Raw genomic sequence first — 22,670 nt, 5'->3', positions numbered from 1 at the left:
TTTTTTTTTATGTCTGTTGCCACTTTTTCTCAGCTCTCACTGGACCGATTTCTTTCAAAAGTACGTCAAAAGATCACAAATCGTATCTAGTTGGAGACATTACCCTTAAAAATTGAAAAAAATTCCCTCATTCCCCGAAAATGGGGGAAATATCCAAAAAAGNAAAAATTGAAAAAAATTCCCTCGTTTCCCGAAAATGGGGGAAATATCCAAAAATATTACAAATTTAAAAATCGGTAAATTTTGTCATTTTTTTCATTTTTTTCTTAAAACTTCCATAACTTTTTCAAAAATCAACAAATCAACATCATTTTTTTGTATACTAAAACNTCCATAACTTTTTCAAAAATCAACATAATTTTTTTGTATACTAAAACCTTAAATATCTACCTTTCATTTGATATCATTTTTTTGAAAATCTAATACTTATTCTGCTCACTGGGGGGGATTTAAAATAGTAACTTTTTTACAAAAAATAACTTTTTCAACTTAATTTCTGAAAATTTTCCGGAAATACTACGTCCTTTAAACATATCACATTAAAGCTTATTTTATGTACTATAAAATAAAAAAAAGAAATTTGTCCCGACGATCTATCTTCTACATTTAAACGGCTGCCGTAGTTAAAAAAAACACTATTTTTTGTTAAAATTTTCGATTTTAAATTTTCAACTTAAAAATGCTATAACTTTTTGAAAAATGTATATATCAGCACAAATTTTTTTTTTCTAAATACATTATAAGTACATCTTTCATTTGACATACTTTTTATTAAAATTGGACAAATTCCCCTTATATAGGGGGCGTTCAAAACTTGAAATATTGTAAAAAACATAGATCTTTTTTAACTGAACTTTTGAAAATGTTCCTGGAATACTGCGTCCTTTAAACATATATCAAATCAAAGCTTATTTTATGTACTATAAAATGAAAAAAAAATTTGTCCCGACGACCTATCTTCTATGCGCAAATGGCTACCGTATTCAAAAATATGCCATTTTAACAAAAATTTTTTTTTTAAATTAAACACTATCTACAGATTTGCATCGAAGTGTTTTTTATGATAGTGATTTTAATTATCTATACTGGACCCAACTATGCCACGACCCCACTGTGCCGCCACCCCACTGTGCTGGGTTTTTTTTGTTTATAATTGTCTTTTAAACAACTTTTGTACGAAACTTTTTTTTGTAAGTTATATATTTTTTTTAACGTTTAAATATATTATAACAATATTTTATAATTGAGTTTAAAGCTATTTAAAATTTAAACGTTTTTTTAATTTTTTTCTTTTAATGTCTTAACGTTACTACATGTTTACTTTTGATGTTAAAAAGATTAAAACATTATTCACTTACATTAAGTTTTTATTATGATAATTTGTAAAATTTTGAGATTAGGCTACTTATTAACGTTTGTTGAAAACAGTAGAATAGGTTAGCAAAAACACATTTCTGTTATTCATAAATTTTTATAAAATAAAAAATGTTCGATATATTTCGTACAGTTCTGATGATTTGCCATAAGAAAAGTACATGGATTTGTTAGAATTTTGAGGGACACTTATATAACGTACATATTATTTGTTAAATATGTTACTAATAATAATAAGACTCGATACTGTACATTTATCGAACATTTTTTACTCCATAAAAAAGTTTTTAATCGTATAAATGTATTTTTGCTAACCTATTCTACTGTTGTCAACAAACATTAATAACTAGCCTAATCTCTAAATTTTACACATTAACACTAATCTGAAGTATGGTGCATGTATTATTAATGACAAATACAATTTGCATAATGTATTTAAGGCTGAACTTGTAGTACTAGAAATTTATGTGTAAACTTTAGGGTTTACTCTACGATTTCCTGTACCATCGGCACATATAGTAAATATAATATATATATATCTTCATAATTTGTGTAATACATGATAATCATTCAGCTGTACTTCTTAGCTCAAAGCAATCTATAGTGTATGTTGTATAGCTTAAGAAAATAGCGAACTTTTTGTCAAAACATAATTTATAAATTGAGTGCAATTACTTTTCTCTCGGATTTATTTATTCTATTTTCTATGTAGAAAACCGACTATTGTTTTATAGCATAACAAAATTCAGACCTAAGAAATTTCATCAAAATTATATAAGTTTGACATTTATAGAAGTGTCGTGAAAACATTCTTTAATATAAATTGATACAAAAAACATTTCTCTATTGTTGATATTAAAATAATTTATACATTTACCAGTTTTTGTGACGTGTTTATTATCATAATTGATGTAATTCATTTTCTTGTAAATTTATAGTAATTATTAATGTGTAAGATGAAATTATTTCATTCAAATATCAACATGATATTGATTTACGACTTGTTTATAACTATTGTGTAAAATGTCAGAAAGAGTTTTAATCGCTAAGTTAAACTAGCTGTCGAACTATTTACATTAAATATTGCAAAATAAATTAACCGTTTAACAAGAATAATAATCGTTTATATTATTTTAAGTATTCTAAAGTATACTAAGAATCTATTAAACTCTATAAGTACCATTACCAAAGTTGGTATTCTCTATATTATTTATTATGAAGTGCTTTAATTTGTATATATCAAATGATAGGTTAAACCTGTATTGGTTTTCTGGTATTTCTTGGAGCCTAATATAAATAGTATTTATGTTATTTGTGGTATCCTTCGATGCACTTATATATTAGTTTAACGAAATAGTTTTGGCATGTAGAGCACACGTGGGACACAAAGTACACCATTTCAATATCGTCAACTCATCCATTATAATATAAAAGAGATGAAAAATACTGATTTCATATAAACGTATGGTACAGGTTTTTTTATTTGATAGATTCCGTGGATATTGAGAACAATTTTCAATGGCTTTATAAAGTTTATGGCCAAGTATTGGAGATCTAAAGAAAACAAGAGAATGCTTTTGAAAACTCAACATTCCGTCAATTTTGTATAAAACTACACAATGGTAACATAAACACAAAAGATAGGGAATATTTTTTGGTTTCGATAAATACAATTTTAGCACCATGATAAATAAAGTGAAAAAACTAATTGGTATGGTTCAACTAATTGATTATTATTAGATTAATTTTTCGTGTGGGAGTAATTATAATTAAAATATTTAAAGATAATAGTGGTTGTGTCATATCACTCAAATACTAGGTGTAAATAAAATCCAAAAAGATTTTTATTGTTTAAGTTGGTAGTGTATCTTGGGTTTTACTTCAACGAGAATTGTTGGTAGAGATTGATTACCGCAAAAAAATAAGCAATTATTTAACGTGTTTCACTTAAGGAGTAAGACATTCTAAAGTGAAAATGTGGAAAACCCTTGATTACGTCATTAGTTTTAGTAGTTCCGTAATTAATTTGAGAGTTAACTTTAAAATATGTATGGGAAAGTAACTATGCAAAGGTTTAAATGTTTCTTAAAGTACATTCATTGTGTAAAAGAAATTTCATTTATTGTTTTAACTTAATATATGTTTCAGTTTAGTAGAACTTAGTGGTATGATACAAATTGATAGTCCATTGTTTAATATGTAATATTTTAAATATTTTGTTCATATATAATATTCTTTTTTTTACAAATATTTATGGAAACATGGAAAGTCAATGTTGAATATTATACTCTCATGAGTGACATTCAAACTTCATTCAAAAGTTTTAAAGTGATTAACAATTAAACTTCTATGTTATAATCCATATTCATTAAATACTGCTATAAAATAACTTTTATCGTGATTACTTATGTAACAATTATAAATTATTATGTCAGGAAATAATGCTAAAAGATATTATTATTAATTACATAAATTTATAACCATGACTTCCATTTAATTAAATCTAGTAGTTTTAAAAAAATATATATTTATTTTTCATCTATTCATTCGTATTCTTTCATAAAACTGAAATTTTAAAATGATAAATATAATGATTCATTCGTAAAAAAATTTATCTTTCCTAAAATAAAAATATTAAAAATACTTGTATTTATATTTTGAATTATCTAAAATTGTTATTGGAGTTTTGTAGATTTTTTACAGCGATAATGGAAATTGCAATAAATTTAATATTCTTTAACAAGCATTTTTTTGCTACTGTTAAAACAAAAAAAAATTTTAATCTTTTATTTTAACAATATAAAGAAAATAAAAGTTATTAAAATCAATTATTAACATTTTAAGACTTTGTATAAAAACAAGTCAATTTTTAGTTCAATATTGTGCATTATATTTTAATATAATAAAAAGTGTGTTTTTTTTTTTTTTTGTAAAAACTAATTCAACTACAACTTAAGTAAAAATGATGACTTATGAAGGTCAAGGGATCAAATTTTAAATGATATCTTATAGCAACATAATTTTTTAAGAATAATTTTTTTTTTTATTTAATATAATCTGAGACCTTTAAGTTACAAGGTCTTGGTTCTTATTGTCACTCCTTTAAGAATTTCAGTCTGTATTTTTTATTAAGTGTATTAACTTGTAGCAATATGTATTTTACATTAAAATACTTAAATTTTATTCGTTTTATTATAATTATTCATATAACTTTAAATACGTAAAAACTATTTCATCGTTTAAACCTATAAGTTGTATAAAATATAAAAGTATATTATACATTTTACTTTAGTTGACCAAAATTATTGAGATAACTTTTAAATATTTTCAATTTCTGCTATTTTTTAATACTTTTAAAAATGTATTAATAGAGCCATAAATAATTTTAATTAAAGATTATTTTGTGGTTTATACAATTTTTTCCTTTATTCGTTTTTAAATATTTTTTTGAAAAATTTAATTTATTTGCTTTGAAAATTTACATAGATTGTAAATTTTATGTAATCTTAATATCTTATAATAAGTAAGTTCTTTGAATTTGATGGAAAATATCTGTTATGTTATGATTAATAACGTAGAAAAATTTTTAGCAAAAGTGAGTATAATAGATTAATTAATGTCGTTTAGAGTGTCGATCATCATCTCGCGAATTCAAGTGTGAAATTTTATTGTGAAAATTCAATAACCAAAAAAGAATGTATATAAAATTTAATTTCTTCGGTATATAAATGATAGGTATTATAATTTACTAGTTGTGTGAAAATTAATTTGAAAAAGTAATAAAATTACTTTACAAAATAAGAGTAACGAGTTATTATATTAATTCCTTTCTATATATATATAATTTTTTTAATTATTTTTTATTTTTATATTTTTTTAATAATTTTTATATATATATATATATATAGAAAAAAATTAATCAATCAGAATTTAATAAACCAGTAAATTTTTCTATAAAATAAAAATAATTTTGATAACTTCTTTTGGTGTCTTTTAGATACATGTGTTTTTCAATTTCTTAATTGTGAAGTATTATTCATGTTCATCACTTAAACCATTTAAAGGTGTCTACATAATTTTGTTTGTGGTAACATACATAATTAATAGAAAATGATGTAATTAAATCATTAACAATTTAAAGTATTGACTGAGGGTAGGTGAGACACAGATGTTGATATTTATATCACTAGTCATTTCCCAGCTGTACTCTTTTTCCTTCTAAGTATAAAAATATCCCATATGATTAAAATAATGAATTAGAACAATTTAGAGATTATAATTGGTAATATACACACGAATTATTACTTTTTAATAATATTTTTGTTTTCTATTGGAGGTATCATCATTTTAGTAATTTGAAATTACTTCATAAATGTAATTAAATTACTTATTAGTTACTTGAAAATAAAAGTAATTAAATTACGTGATTTCGTTACAGTAACAAACAATTTAAATTACTTTACTTCCCAAGACTGTAATTAACGTACGTTTACACAAGTTAGTAATCGTTATTTATTGTTTTTTGTGTATTAAATATAAAAATTTAATTTAAAACTAAAATAGTTTAGAAAATGTATTTATGTTAGCTACAAAATAGTATCGTTCTACTTATAAATTAAATAAACGGTACTTTAAGTAATATACCATTTATTTTATATTTAAAATTTTAGTATATGATGTTTGATAAATGTCTAGTATTGACTGTAATAAAATAAGTGTAACATGGAAAAATTGTATGTTCTGGTTTACGTTTTTATGGTTAAAGAATAAATACAAGCTGCATGTTTTATTGCCGTCAAAACCCACTCATACGCTACTCATATTCAGCCCCCAAAACTCCATGTACTTAATAGATTGTTTACAAAGAATAAATTATAAATATAATGCCTACACTTAAATTATGATTAATTTATGGTGTAGTATTTAATAACAAAGAATTCTAAACAACATTTTATAAATAACATAATTATTTTAATGAATAAATTGGTAATTAATAACTTACATTATTATGATAGAGTCAATTAAAATGCACCCTTATTAAGTAAATCTACTAAGATGTTAAATGTACTTTTAATAAATGTAAATGATTACATGCATAGTAATTGTTTTGATTCTATCTGATATTTCTTAACATGTAGTCATAACTTCTTATTGGTATTTTGTATTTGACGTATTTATATTATACATTAACCTCGATACTTATAGGTAAAATATTCATGTTAATGAAATTTACCTTATTTAGTAATTGTAATTTTAATTAATATAATTTAATTCAATATTGCCTACAATATTTATTGATGAAAATCATTCACAATAAACATTTAATGTTTTGTACTTAAGTTTCGACGCATAGCTGAGAACCCATTGGTTTTACTCTGCCGTACTTTTTTTTTTATGTGTGCCGTAAACACGATTACTCCGATCCTATTGAATCGAGTTTACGCAACGATGAGTTAAAAAAATCAGATAACTTATCTATTTGAAGCTATTAGTGTCATAATTTTAAAAATTCCATTTAAATTCACTTAAAAAAAGGATATGTCCCAAAAAATTACTGTTATAGCAAAACACAGTCAATGTTGATATATTTAATTTTCATTTTGTATTGAAATTCAAATTATAAAATTTTAAATTATCACCATAAATCAAGTACTGTTAAGTACTTAAAATTTATATTAAACATTTTTTCTTTTCAATTTTTGATAAAATTTCCAAAAAATAATTTAAACTTACATCGAATTAAAACTAATATAATATACTTTAAGATGAAAAAATAATTACTAACTGTATTCTCCACTTTAAGAAGTTTTCGGTCATTAAAGACAAAAATTATAAAATATCGGTTAAAATGATCGATTTTGTAATTTTTTTTAAATAGTTACTGAAAACTATTCTGAATTATTTCAAATTAAATTTGTTTAATGTCTTATTTGATTAATAATGCAAAACGTACTGACGACTTATACCCTATGATTAATCAGTTTGATAAGTCAAAAATCATGTTTTTTTGTTAAATATGATACTTTTTTTCAATTCGTTTCAAATAAGCGTCTCAATGTTTTACTAAAAACTTTCTATCACTATCAGATATCAATCAATACTAATATATATAAAAAAGTGACTCAACTTTCCACTACACTGGATCCCGTCTGCACTTAACTCTTTTTAATATTAAATATTAATATATAACTGTATTAGCTGTATCTTACCAACTTTATATTTTTACACGAAAAAATATTCTAAAATATTGTGGGCGTGGTGTGGCGCAGTGGACACACTAGATGTTGACGAAACCCTAGTGTTAAGCCACGCCTGCCGCCGTAGTGTACGGATGGGTGACCATCGTGCGTTTTATGGTGGAAAAAGCACCAGGTCCCAAGTGTAGAAGGCAACGGGAAACCACCTATCCCTTCCCTGTAATATCAGTTGACCTTTGGGTATTTGGTATCCAACACCCGAAAACGGGTAGGAATTAAAAGAAGAAGAACAATATTGTTATCAATAAAAACAACGGAGCTCAAAATCTAAGTAATGCTAAACAAAGAAAACATTTCAAAACGACTTTGTTCTCTTATCCTGTACTTACACTGTCTCTGTACTATAACAATAACATAATTATGTTTCATCTATAAATTTTTGTTTCTGTGGCGTCTGTTATTAGTTACCCAGCGCATATTTTCGTATTTTACGAGCATCTTACCTTAGACTATATTTATCAACAACAAAATATAATAACCATTATATTTGTCTGTAGTTGTTTATAGTTGTATTTATTGATTTATTAACATATTTATTGGTTTATATATATATTTTTTATCGTATTTTATTTGCAGCAAACTAATAAGTGACGTTTTTATTTGTGCTTCTCGAATCTTGTCTTATTCGAATTCAACTTTTTGTTAGTTTTGTTGAAAATAATGGGTTCAGATAAATTTAGTAGAGATTTCGAAGTATTTGTGCGTATTCAAGGTATTTTAATTAAATCTTTACGTCAATTATTAGATTATCTAATTATCTATTAAATATTGCAAAGAATTTATGAACGCATTTCAGATGATTTGTTTTTACAAAGTTGAATTTGTCATTAGTCGTATGATTATATGCGTTAGTTTTGATTGGAGTATTAATATTTTAATCTTAATTATTGATTTCTAAAAAAATAGATTTGTAACTTTAATTTTTTTCTTGTATTATTTGTCTCTTGGTTGAATGATAAGCAAACATTTTAATTCTACTCTATAAAATCTTGTTAGGGTATAAAAACGAGCCTATTTTGTAAATTTGATATATATTTTTTACATTGGCGGAATTTTATTTGATTTTATAACAAAATTAATTTGAAAACATTGTCTTATAGTAGCATTATATAGGTAATATACTACAAGTAGTATACTTAGTACAGGAATTCTACACTAAACTAAAAAAAAATTGAACAAATCTAATTAAAAATATTATAAAAAAACGACCTTTAAGTCAAAAAATAAATAAACGAAGTTCTTCGGAAAATTTTCATGAAAACTTCTTAATGTGTTATATTCTTATTTCTAATTATTATTTACTTATATAAAAATTATTAAATTAAAGGTGTTAACCTTAAGTAGTTGATAGGTCTCCGCGTCTTTAAAGAGAAGAATTTACTATTAGAATACATTAGCAATCTTAACAAATATCACGGGATAATTATGACTTGTTTGCAAAAAAAAATAATTACATTTTTCATAATGACAGTAAGTCGCAAGACAAATCAAGATTAGTAATACTGTCACCATATTTTATGTTGACTATAAATTTTTGATAACATACGTCTTTATTTGTTGTTTGATATGTATACATTAACATTTTTTAGAATTTTCTTTATGTTTTATATAACAATATTCTGTTTCAATAAGTGTTTTGAAATTAATCAACTTAATCTTAAAGATATTTTCAATTCAATTTTATTAAATTTAACAAATGTACTAGGAAAAAAATCACTCGCAGCATAAATATGTCCAAGTGAAATAATTTCATGAACGATTTTCTTGAAAATAATTGATTATTAAATTCTTATAAGTTAAAACTAAAAAGACTACTATTACTATTCTTAAGTTACCAAAAGTACAAATTGTAATTTAAATTAATTTGCTTTCAATTTACTAAGGTTCATACATCAAGTACTTATTGCAAGACATTATTCTATATTCATGTTACAGTTTTATCTGGTAACGAGAATGAAACGCAGACAGATGAGATTATAATAAAGTATATTATAATAGTTAAAAGGGAATATCATAATCGAGAGTTAGAAGGAAGTTTTTTATTTATTAAGTGTCAAATGTCAATAAATAAAGTTTTATAAATTGATTCAATATTGAAAAAATGACTTTGAACTGTTAAGTTTTTCATACTGTTTATTGTTTAAAGTTATATTGTATGATTAAGAAATCAATAAACAATAGCTTGTCTATAAATGATTGGATTATTTGAGAACTAATTATTCCATGTGTATTTTTTAAAGTTAATATATGTTAAACTTATAAATTAGAAAAAGTATTTAAATTAAAAAATTTATTGTTTTTTTTTTCGAATAAAATTGGAAGTTTTCTTGTATTCATATTCTAATAATTTTAGCAATTTCATATATTATATGAGGTTACTATTTTAGGTACATAATAAAATAACATCATTACATAGACTGTAGTATGATATATTTTAGATTGGTTGAGATAAGAAAGCCCTTTTAAATCTACCCATTTCCTGTCTAAGTGAAAACTGTGCTTATTATAATCACTCGAAGATAAATAATTTATGAGATTGAAGAAAATGTGTTTCATTTCATGATTTTGGAAAATTCCATGGTGAGCTTTAACATTTGAGTTAAGGTTAAATGCGTCAACTGTATAAACTAAACAAACATTTTAACCTATTCAAAAAAAAATTTGCAAGTTGGCCATACTTGTATTTGTGAATATATATATATATATATATATATATATGAAACATAATAATCTATTTTAATCTCTATCCATTAATTTTGGTTTAAAATCAATAATAGAATGTCTAATATAGTCGTAATAACGATATATCTTTGGAATTATTATTCAGAATATCCGTTAAATATTATAATTATTTTATTTATCTTCATTGTCTCTCATTTTATTTAGGTATCAATTATATTAAGCGTTAACAGCCATTAGTGATCAAACATTTTTATGTTAATAAATTCATTTGAAAATAGTAATCAATTGTGACAAAGAGTTTTACCAGCTAAACAAGATCTGTCTTGAAAAGAATTTTCAAAAAAAAGACTGAAATAAATAACTTATGAAATCTATCAATATTTTAAATATTTCACATGTTCTTGTAAAGATATCGTCAAAGCTTTAAGAAACAAAGGAAGTATTTATTTTTTATTAGTGAAGAGTTTGTAGTATACATAAAAACATAAAATATTCTGATGTAGGTGTGGTGGTTTGCCCAATAAAAAAAAAAGTCAGTAATATTTATTTTTGTCTTAGAACATTTTATGCTTTCTTAACTTCACTTACGAATTACATATAAAAAGGCCTTTTAGATCATTTTCTAATTAATTATATATGTTACAACATGAAAAATAAAGTTAATATGCATTTCATTTTATTTAAGTTAATATAATGTATAATGGATAATTATAAAAAATATATTATAACTATCAATAAAGTACATATGTAACTCGCGAAGCAAACAAAAAATTATTATTTTACATTCAACCAATAATTTATTTTTGTCAAAAAGTGACTTTTTCCTTTTGTGATCTAAAAATTCTATATTCATGATATACATGATATTACATCGAAATTATCACACTCCTAACTTAGTAATTAATTTTATTAATTAAAACACAGTATTCCACGAATATAGCTTAAAAGTTAAGTAAATATTTTTCCAAAAGCGAGGAATGCTTTGAATAGTTTTCGGATGACGTTTTGAAAATATAAATATGATGGTTTTTGAACTTAGCCAGCGGCTTACTGATTAATATCCATGTTTGCTTCTTCAAATTTCCTTAACTTAAATAATCACAAAAAAATATATAAAAATAGCAGGGTGAGCTCAATCTAGTTATGATATTTACTGAAGATTTTCTGATAAATGGACTTGAACGTCATTTTACAAATTAATAAAAATACTTCTACTTTCTTGAAAAGAAAATGTGTTAACGTTTATTTGCTTCTCAGTCAATCAAAATAATTTTTTGAAGAAAAAAATAATCTCATTTAAAAAAGTAGAACTATTGAATCCCATACAAATGAGTTTCTCAACATTTGATAAATCACTTTAAATGTTTGGCTAAACTGAAGAAGAAATTATACAAGTCAAAAATTGAATTTTTTTATTAATGATTAAACAATAGAATTGTGTGACTTATCAAAATAAGTAATTTATTAGAAATTTTAGTAAAAGTTTGTACGTAATAAATGATTTTATTTTAAAGTTATAGTGTTAATTGCAAAAAGTAATTAAAAATAATTTTTTTAGCCGTCATAACTTGTTATTCCAATAATTGAAATAACAAAAATGGAAAGCAATCAAGGTAAAGGATAAATTAATAAATAAATGAAAGTAATTTATCATACTATTCTAAACTTTAAGTTTAATAATTAAACAAAATTTAAAATAAAAGATAAAATTAATTTTTCTGTCTTGACTTCCTTCTATTCTTTAAATAATTTTTAATGTAATAATATTTAACAATAAAATGTTTTTCTCAATTATTTTTACATCTTAATAAATAAAATTTTTGTGGTCAGGGTTTATCAAAAGTATTACATTACTTTTTTTGTTACATTAAAGGTGTCAGTAATAAAAGTGCCTTTTTAAAAATGAATGAACAGCTGTCGTCAATATTATTATTCGCGTCACATAGTTTTCTATGAGCACGTGGTGTAACCTTTTTAACATTATCCCTTTGTTTTTATGCATTTGTCGATTACTGAGATAGACTATACTTATTTCTGTACAATAAACTTACGTAATTCATATTAAAGAGTATTTTATAATTAACTAAAAAAAGAAATGTAGTGATTACAATGTTCAGTAAACTTTTAAATAATGTATAATTTATCATTATGGCGTATTATTAAAAGCTAGCGAAGTAATAAAAGAAATAAGTTATTTTATAATTGATTTTCTAGATTTATTATTTATTTTTGTATGTCCAAGCACAATAATAATTTTTTATTATTATTTATGATCTAAATGCAATATTATTTGTGAAAAAACAAACCGTTGTTCACAATATTTAATGCTTATCGCGTGTGATGGTGGGTTGAGGGGTTCAAACTCTTCATTACACAATTTTTTTTGTGTAATCATATTATATTTACAGTAATAGGGTGGATTTAAAAACCTCTCCCTGCAATTAATCTATATCTATGCTTCAATATTCATTTTAAATATATTTATCTATAAGTAATTTCTTTAATAATTCTTAATAATAACTGTTAAATTTATTTTTATTATTTTACTTCAATGTATTTTATTATATATAGTTGTTAATAGTTTAAATATTGTATTTACATTAAAACAGTAGTACATATCAAAAACATAACTTTTTTAATAAAAAATATGTTACTTAAAATTTATAATTTCGAGTTTCTACACTAATGTTCTTATAATACGATATAAGTGTTAAAATAAATTATTTTCACTTTTTACGTATTTTACAAGGATACTTTTTTAAATTATTGAGTTTAATAACGTAGTTAACTTGCTATTTTTAATGCACATAATTTTTTTGATTATTATTATTTTTTTTTATAATGTTTGCACTCGGTACACGTAGTTATAATCAAACAGTATACATTTTCATGAAAGACAATATACGCGGCGGGAGACTCTCTTTAGAACTCTTTCAGAAGTGTTAATACTTATAAGTGAATATCTAGTATCTTTTTAAACCTTAAGTTCGTTGTTAAAAAAATTATTAAAAATGCCGTATATTATTTTATTATTCCCTTAATCATAATACACTAGTGACTTAAAGTTGAATTGCATAATACTATTTATTAACGTATTTTTTTTTCATTTTTTCATAGAATTTAGACTTTTAGTTACAAAAGGAAAATGTGTGTTTGTTTTTTATTTTAAAACAAGCATGCTACTGTATGATTTAGCCCTTTGGGTTATTAAATGTGAATATATTGATTCTAAAATATCAAATAGAATTTATTCATCTAATTTTGTCCGTAGAATTAATATTTAAATTTAATTAAGTTTGATTCTTTGTTATTTATTCTACTATCATAAACGAATTTTTATTTTATTCGCTTTAGTTATAAGATTGGATAAAGTCGTTATTGGTCGTTATTTTGAAGCTGTAATTTATGCAATGTCATTCGCTTATATTAATGAGTCTTTTAAAATATCACCATATGTATTCATATGTTATTGTAAATGTATTTATCTGTTAACATTTTCTCTTAAGACATTAAGGTATGTTAGACGGGCAATTTTAAGGAGGCCTCATAAGGTTAACAAAAATAAGTAGATTTATATATTTTAATTTTCTTTAATTAAAAAATGAAATATTATTTTATGTTAACAAAGTATTTTTTTCGGTTTAATATAATCTATTTAGGTCTTTTGTCGCAAACATCACAGCTTTCCATTTGTCTTTATTAGCAGTCATCTCTTCTCCATTATTTATTTCTAATAACTAAAAATAAAACATTAAAACTTTTTTGTATAACTTCAGGAAAGCTATTAGTTTAATCCTTTATAGACAAGGTAAAATATGAGAAAGTCATGGTCACGACTATATGGTTTATAGAAAATAAAATACAGCTATACATAATGGCATTTTAAATGTATCATTTACCTAAAACGTTAAGTGCGATAGACTTACCAGTTATGCATTAACAACATAATAACTTCAAACTCAGTAAGACAGTAATTTTCTTAAAAATTACGACTATATGTTCTTTATTTCATTAACTAATCTATTAATTTTATACCTATTGATTGTAATTTATTTATTTCCATAACAAATAATTAATATAAGTTTATTTCATGTAAAAAGGCATAATACATAAACAAAATTTCTTAAAAAGATTATATTTAAATATTATTCATTTTTTAGATAAACTATTTATTATAATTAATATTAAGTAGAAACATTTGATGATTTTATTCTAAAACAAACTAAAAATGTTTTGAATTTAATTTTGTAAAAAGAATTAATTATTATTAATTAATTTAAAACAGGAAATTAATTTACTCTCTCGTGTTCTTGTTATCTAAACAAAGACCTATTTTTCATTGTGAATATTAAGAACAGTTACTCGAATATGTGAAAACATTAGAAAAAATGTATAGATAATTTACAAATCCATTAAATTATATTCTACTCAATGAATTACATAGTTTATATATATATATATATGTATGTATTTATATTTCACAACTGTGTTGTACAAATACTATAATATTTTGCTATACTGTTAAACGTTTTAAGTGTAACACTTAAATGATGGAAAATTAATTCATACCATGAAAACATTTATAAATAATTGTTTATCAATATTTTTTTTAGGAGACGAAAAAGAAGAAAAAAGAACTGTTGATACACCATCATCTGATACAGATAAGACAACAGAAATCGCGGATGTTCTTTTATGTTCAACATTTTGTCAATCTCAATTTAATCTGTCTCAACAGCTTGCCCAAATTCATCCGGAACTGACAATGCCAATATTTTCAGGTAAAGTAAAAGTGAAATGAAAATTCAATTTTTCAATTTTGCTAATGAAAAAAAAATTTGGTTGCTGAAATTTCAAAATTTTATTATTATTATTAAAGGTCAATTACTTATACATAAAAATAGAATGTTCTATATTAAGCAAATTAAGGAAATTTCAATTTGAGTTATGTTTCTCTCAGATTCTATGCCTTGAAAATAAAAAAATATTTTAAGTCTTTTGTAGTAAATATAAATTTTGATTAGTTTTCATAAAATTTTTCTTTTCAAATTTGTCTTGTGGACAATTTTAATTGATGTTATATGATAAATGACTCTCTCAAAATGCGTTAAAGTAATAATTACTAAATAATTATTATTTTTGATGACAAAAAATTTTTTTATTTCTTTTTTCAGACAAAATATTTGTGTTAATATTATTTAATTTTTGTTATTAGCTACGTTATTGTTGTATACTTTTTCATCTATGTTTCTTCAAGTTATTGAATTTATGACTTACGACGTACACACTACTATACCTTTATCACAGCCGTTATTGTTTTCTTGTCAAATATATACGTTTTGAGATTTTTATATTTTGTCCACATGGTGAAATCAAATCAGAGATTTTTTTTATTTTAATTAATTTTTGAAAATTCGAAATATTTCAAGCATTAATCAAATTTAGTAAAATTAGAAGATAATTTAGTCTAAATACTTGGCCACTTTTTTCGTAATCACATTTATTTTTAAATAACTGATGGTTAAATAATCAATAAACTAATTTAAAGACTATTCAAACTCCCACGCCACCTAATTGTTACATAAGAGTTAATCATTTTAACCAATAATTAAGTGATTTTGTATTTTTGTATTAAATGCTATAAATATCTTAGATATTTTAAGATGAAATTGAGAACTTTAATTGTTGTAGATTTATAATGTGAATAAGTTTTAATAATCAATTAAGATTATTCTTTTAAGTTTTTTTCCAAAAATAATTTTTAAGAAAAATGAATAATTTAAAACTTTGTACACATTACTCAAATATACGAAATTTTAATACATAATATAAATTATATTTATGTTTGCCAGATATACATCAAGTGATGTTTATGGTTACAACTGATGACTAATACATTATGTTGACCACGAAATTATTGTTTCAATTTTTCGCTATTAATAAATCATGTAGTATATTGTAAAATGCAATCACATGTCAATTTTACACTAAAATTTTATTTGTGATTTTGGCGAAATACTTAAATTATTCTTAAGATTTTTTTTTTACTGTGGCTATATTTTTAATTTTAGTGTAAGAAGTAATGTACATAAATAAAAATCCTATAATAATAACAAGCTCACTATTATTCAAGCTTATTCATTATATATAATTTATTGCTTACAACATAAGATGTTTTGAATTTTATAGTTTACCAATTTGTTTGTAATTTCACATTCTTGCCAGATTTCATAGCAATGATTTCATGTTAATAGGCAGAAAATAACTTTTTTGTTTTTGTTTTCCATACTCGGAACATTTACTTTGACCGCATGTTCCTTTTTTATTGAGGTTTAAAACTTAACTTAAATGACTCATAATAATAAATAGTAGAACAAATGACTACTACTATAGACTTAATGTATAGAAAAATTCTATTAATATTAAAGTTTTTAATATTTAAGCGAACCATGCACACTTATAGATGTAATTTTATAGGAAAAAATGTTTTATTTCATGATGTTTTGAAGAATTTTTAAATATACTTAAGGGAATTTCTACGAAGTATATTTTAAATTTAAATTGTCTTTTTATTTTCTTGTAAAAATCTAATACTTTATAGAAAATCAGTAAAACTGTATAATTTTAATTTTTAATTTTTAGTATAGATTAAAATTATTATGATCTAGAGTTAACTTTACATATAAATGTTATAGCTCACTGAATTCAAATTTACTTATTTTTAATATGTAGTATAATATTCACTGTTAAATAAACACTAGCTCAAATCTACACAATAAAATATTACAATTACATTGAATATTTTATTGTTATATAAAAAAAATTCAATTTAATTCCAATAGTTAACGTCTTTAAATATTCAAACGGGTTCTGTTATAGTAATGATCATCTTTTCCTATTTGTTAGGTTTTTTTACAGTAGCACGATCTTATTCAGGTCGAACACATGCTATGCGACAATGATTTATGATCATTGATGACTTTTACGACCCAATTCAACTATGGGTGAAGGTCACTTAAAAGTTTAAACGATTCTAGGGTTAAGACAGTCGCTTTTTTATCGAATTCTAAAAATATTCAAATACAATTATTTATTTTGCAATATTATTTTTTATCAAGTTTCAGTTATTGGGTGATGAATATTTGTATTATGAATTTCGATTATATTGGTAATTAATAAATTTTATTTTAGAATTTTTAATTAAAGAATCAAGTAATACTAGAAAGAATCAAGGATAGTCAATGGATAATTAACAAAACCTTTTTAACCCTTTGTTTAGAAAGTTTTAGTAATTATATTAGGCTAACATGACTATATGGATAGTAAGAGTAAAACTAAATTTTCAATACCTTTTTTTTTATATATATTTATAAAATTGTTAAAAAAGTTGTAATTGATATTTTATTTTATTCCCAAAATCACGCAATCAAAATTAATTTTCAATTATCCCTTTAATTATTTATTTAGTGATAAGTAGTTATTTACTAAATTATTTTTATCTTAGAAATAACCTACAGATTTCAAACTGCAAGACCAGAAGTACGTCAATTACTCTTACATTATTTAGTACCATGGCTACATAATATGGAGTTAGTTGACCCCAATGTTCCTCCTCCAAATCCCCTATCATACTTTCAAGTAAGTTGTTTTACTGATTTTTTGATATTCGTTTTCAAACTAACTTAATAAGTTCAATCTTACCATACATTTATTTCAATAAATAAATTATATATATTTTTAATTCTATGTTTCTTTTAACATTTTCTATTAATAGTATTATCCTGCTGAAGAAGGTCAAGCAAGTTCTTGTCATCGCGAAGGTTGGGGATCCGTCGAAGCTACTGAAATGGTGTTGAATAATTTATTCTACATAACAGCTAAGGTTCGTGAATCGTTTACTAAGTTTAAACAACTTAAAGAAATGTGTTAGATTTTTTTTTCGTAGAGATTATTAAGTTAATTTTATTATATTTAACAAAAACGTTAAGATAATCTAGTTAAACATAATAAGTAAGTTTTAAAAAAGTCATTTAAAATTTTCTTATAAGTTATGATTATTGGCGCTAGATTAAACACATTGTCGCAAATTCTCACGGTTACTCTTTGTGATTAATATATTTCATATACTATTAAAATTGTAATTTTATCAAAAATATAAATTGTTAATAGATGCCTTTATTATAGGACATAAATTAGTTAAACGCATTATGATATTAATTATCATATAAAAAATAATAACTGAGTTATAAAAAGCTAATCTGCCTGTTTTAAAATTGAAACATTTCAACAGTTCGAACAGTTGTTGTTTTATGGTAAACAATTAAAAAATAATAGCAAATCAATACTTCTTTAAAATAATATATTCAACTAATATACTTTTAAAAATTAAGTTATAATGAAAGTAGAACTATTTAACAAAAAATTTAGTTGAATAATGTCTCCTTAAACAACTATATAAATATACTATACAAATTAAATATTTATTTTATTTAATAACAAATAGTTAATACTAAAATTAAAATAAAATATTTCTACACATCTCTTTAATTAATTTTCTCTTTGTTTTGTATTATATTTATTTAATGCCTATATTAGTTTAATTATTTATGATATCTCTAATATATTCTGTACAATTCATACATTATGATGAAAAAAAAATGTATAAAAAAACTTATTCCCTGATTATTTCAAAAACCTATGCTGGTTTTTTAAGAACTTAATTATTTAAAACTAAAAATTAATTTTTCTTTATTACAGTTTTCTGACGAACATCCCAAGGGTATCGAAGATGTCTGGGCCACATTATGTTTATGCTGGCCAAACAATCTAAAAGTAATAATTCGTTATTTGGTCATAATAAGTGGAATGGCTCCTAATGAGCTCTTGCCTTATGTAAGCATTATTACAAATTATAGATATAATAGATCATATACAAGTATAAAAAACATAATTTTTACAAATGTAATTATCCTTCCTGTTAAATAAAATTGACAAATCTGTTCTACCGATTTTAAAATTTTTGTCTTTTTTTGTTAACGGTTAAATAATCAACTATATTTTTTCTTTTATTTGAGATAAATAACTATTAAAAAAAAAATTAGTTTATGTAGTATTGATGAAAATCACGGTTAACAACGAAATTTCCAGAGATTATTTAATTAACTGTTAAAGAAAATAAAAATTATGAATAGGTACTTCGTATATTTTTGGTTTTGATTACTCTTCAATCATATGCGCGAGGTCATATTTTGGCACTTTCAAACTTTATGTAAAACAATATTTAACCTTGTTTCAAATCGATTGTGTGATTTTCCTTAAGAACAATTAGGCATCTTAGTAATTTTTCATTCGTGTAATAAACTTACCGTATTGTGGTTTGAAACGACAATTTTATATATTTTAGAGATAATTAAAAGTAAGAGCATGGTAATAATTTTAAATAGGTTATATTTCCCTCAAATTTCATTAGTATAATAAGAATTGATCACTTGTGGTAATGATCATTTAAAATTAAAATGTGACAATTAATTAGATGATAACATCACTTAGTGATAGCGTCATTAGGTGATAAGGTCACTAAGGGTATATAAGAGAGTATTTTTCAGTTGGGGTATCAGTATGTGTTTAGTATTGGTAATGGTCACATTTTTTCCGAATTTTCGTATATATAATATACGAATTATATTATATGATATCGAAATTATCGTATCCTCGATTTTTAGTCATTTTTGTGGCTTTTGAGTTAAATATTTTTTAGTTTTTAATTTAATTTTAAATGTCATTAGTAGTTTACAATAATTATAATAGAGTATAACCAAAACGTGATGACCATTCAGGCGTGGACACGTAGAGCCAGTGAGCTTACTGTTGGCATGCAATAATATATACTACTCTGTATATCATATGTTATTGTGTTCACCAAGCCTTCCTGTTAATGTAACCAAAATTCGCGGTTGTGACTAATGTAGTATATATGTTGTTTTTAATAGTTTATTTCATTCTCGGGCCCTTTGTAATGATTTATAATAAAAGTGCTCTTTATTTGTCATTATCAAATATGTTCAATTTATTATATTTGCACACTTCAAAAATGCTACTCAACATTATATAACATAAAGATTTATATTAGAATCCAAATTTATACTCGTTTTAATTTTAAAAATCGTACTATAATAAATGTTTGAAATTCAAATACAAATACTGTATGTGTTTATATGAATGAAACATAATTCAAAAATGTTATTTAAAGAGAAAATTAATAACATGTAAATACCAAAATTTAATTTTCAAAAATACTATTATTATTATTTCAATATTATTTCCACGAATTTTAGATTTTTATTTTTGTTTTATAGAAAATTCACTAGTAATACACTTTTAAAAAACGTAATTTTTCTGTATGTTTGAAATTGTATTTTTTCATTTTATTGTGATAATTATTTTGATTTATCATTTACAATACGTTAGACAATGAGGTTAAAAGTAATTAAAATGTCACAAGTATTTAACTAATAAACTTTTAATACATTATATAAATCCAACATACTGAGATTCACTTGGATAAAATTGTGTATATCACAATTAAGTTTGGTTCAACTAACGTTATCAGTGTATCCCAACTACACCCCGTCTTTATATCTAAAATATGGTAAATTATGTCTTTCTAAATAGTTTTAGGGATTTAGAGGCATGTGTCCTGAATTAAATACGCTTTTGTGGTTTAAAGTTTAAAATTAAATACTTGATAAAAATTCAATACCTATTATATCACTTGAGTTACTGTAAAAATTCATAACAATTCATCATATGTGCATTCATTTATAAATTATAATTAATATATGTTCAATTATTGCACAGGCAAAACGCGTTACACTTTATTTAGCCAGATCAAGACCTGATAGATTGCTCGACGAAATGATGACTGAGCTGCAGACGGTGGAAACATTAAATTGTCTAATTGAAAGAACTGAAACGCCGCCATTCTACAGATTAACCAGCATGAGGAAAACTTCTGGTATGGGTGTTGGGCCATCTTGCACGAACAATCCTATAACGAGTGGCAATGAAGTATGCTCTACGGATACGTCTTCCACTACTATTGTAAATGAAAATGAAACTGAGCACTCAACAGCACATGCATCTGCTGGAATGATACATACCAAACGACACAGTGGAGACGATCCATCAAAAAATGTTGGGTGAGTTAATTAAAAATAGCTATTTAAATTATTGAAATTTATAAAAATTAGGCAAAATGAATTGATTGTAGTAAAGTAATTTTCAATGTTTTTTTGTAAATACTTATTTTTATTCCTTTTTTAAAAATAACAATTTTTAGCTTTTATAAATATTTTTTCAATTTAAAAAAAAAAGAACTCAGTTCAAAGGTAAGTTATTTTAGTAAATTATCAAGTCAATGACTATAAAAGAAGATTTTCAGTTCTATTATAGCACTAAAAAAAACATCCAAAAAGAAAAATTTATTCACCTACATGGGAAACTTTAGAGTATAATAAAACTCAAATACAATAAAGTTTGTGGAATATTTACTAACGGACGATCAAACAGAGCTATTAAGAAAATAAAAAGTTTTGTTAGAATCTAATTCACTACGACAAAAATGAATAAAATGTATGAATTTATATTAAAATGTGCTAATCAACTCTTTTGATATACTAAATAGTTGAAACAAAAGTGTTTATTTTGCTAGAAATTTTACCTTTTAATGAAAATTGTTTTCAAACAACATTAAAACAAAGTTATCATGTATTGTCATAATGCTATCCATATTTTATCAAAAGATTCTGAGAGTAATTTAAATAAAAACAAGAAAACAATTACTTGTTGAATTTTAGTTGACGATTTTGCGAGACCGAATTTTTGGCATATAATTACTATTTTGGACAAAATTGTATTAAATAATTTACTTTATAACCTTTTCCGAGTATTACGAATAAGACCGAGGTGATAGGCGGCTATATCCTCCCGGTATTATTGAGCTTAAAATATTATAATAAATACCAAAGTCTGTAAATTAAAAGAAGACTACAACAAAACTTCATGCCTAATTAATACCCTGACCGGATGATTTGGTAAATTTGGTGCTGATAATGGTTATGTGAAATCTCATAGAACCTCTAATGAGACGAGGACAGTAACATTGTCTATAAACAAATGTTCCTCAGTGAAATGATAACATCTTTTGTCTAAAAAATAATCCAAATTACATAAACTAGTTCCCAAAGTACAGACGATATTAGGATATTGTAAACAAATAGCTGTCAAATAAAAAAATAAAAAATAACTGAAATCATAAAAATTTCCTTTATAATGAACAATGCTACAATTTATTAATAA

The 22,670-nt window shown here is 23.5% G+C and overlaps 1 protein-coding gene across 2 annotated transcripts in view; it reads left to right on the top strand.

Annotated features, from left to right (window-relative positions):
- LOC126905318 (protein furry) overlaps nt 1-22,670 on the top strand; it is a 72,998-nt gene that overhangs the window by 32,265 nt on the left and 18,063 nt on the right. For both annotated transcript variants that reach the window (XM_050684899.1, XM_050684898.1), the window contains exons 20-24: nt 14,927-15,094; nt 17,818-17,951; nt 18,088-18,195; nt 19,071-19,205; nt 21,171-21,511. In XM_050684899.1, the coding sequence (XP_050540856.1) occupies nt 14,927-15,094; nt 17,818-17,951; nt 18,088-18,195; nt 19,071-19,205; nt 21,171-21,511 (886 nt within the window). The remainder of the gene's footprint in view (nt 1-14,926; nt 15,095-17,817; nt 17,952-18,087; nt 18,196-19,070; nt 19,206-21,170; nt 21,512-22,670) is intronic.

This window comes from Daktulosphaira vitifoliae, unplaced genomic scaffold, assembly GCF_025091365.1.
Source record: "Daktulosphaira vitifoliae isolate Bord-2020 unplaced genomic scaffold, ASM2509136v1 Scaffold_4, whole genome shotgun sequence".
Lineage (NCBI taxonomy): Eukaryota > Metazoa > Arthropoda > Insecta > Hemiptera > Phylloxeridae > Daktulosphaira > Daktulosphaira vitifoliae.
This window is presented reverse-complemented; position numbering and strand designations above follow the sequence as displayed.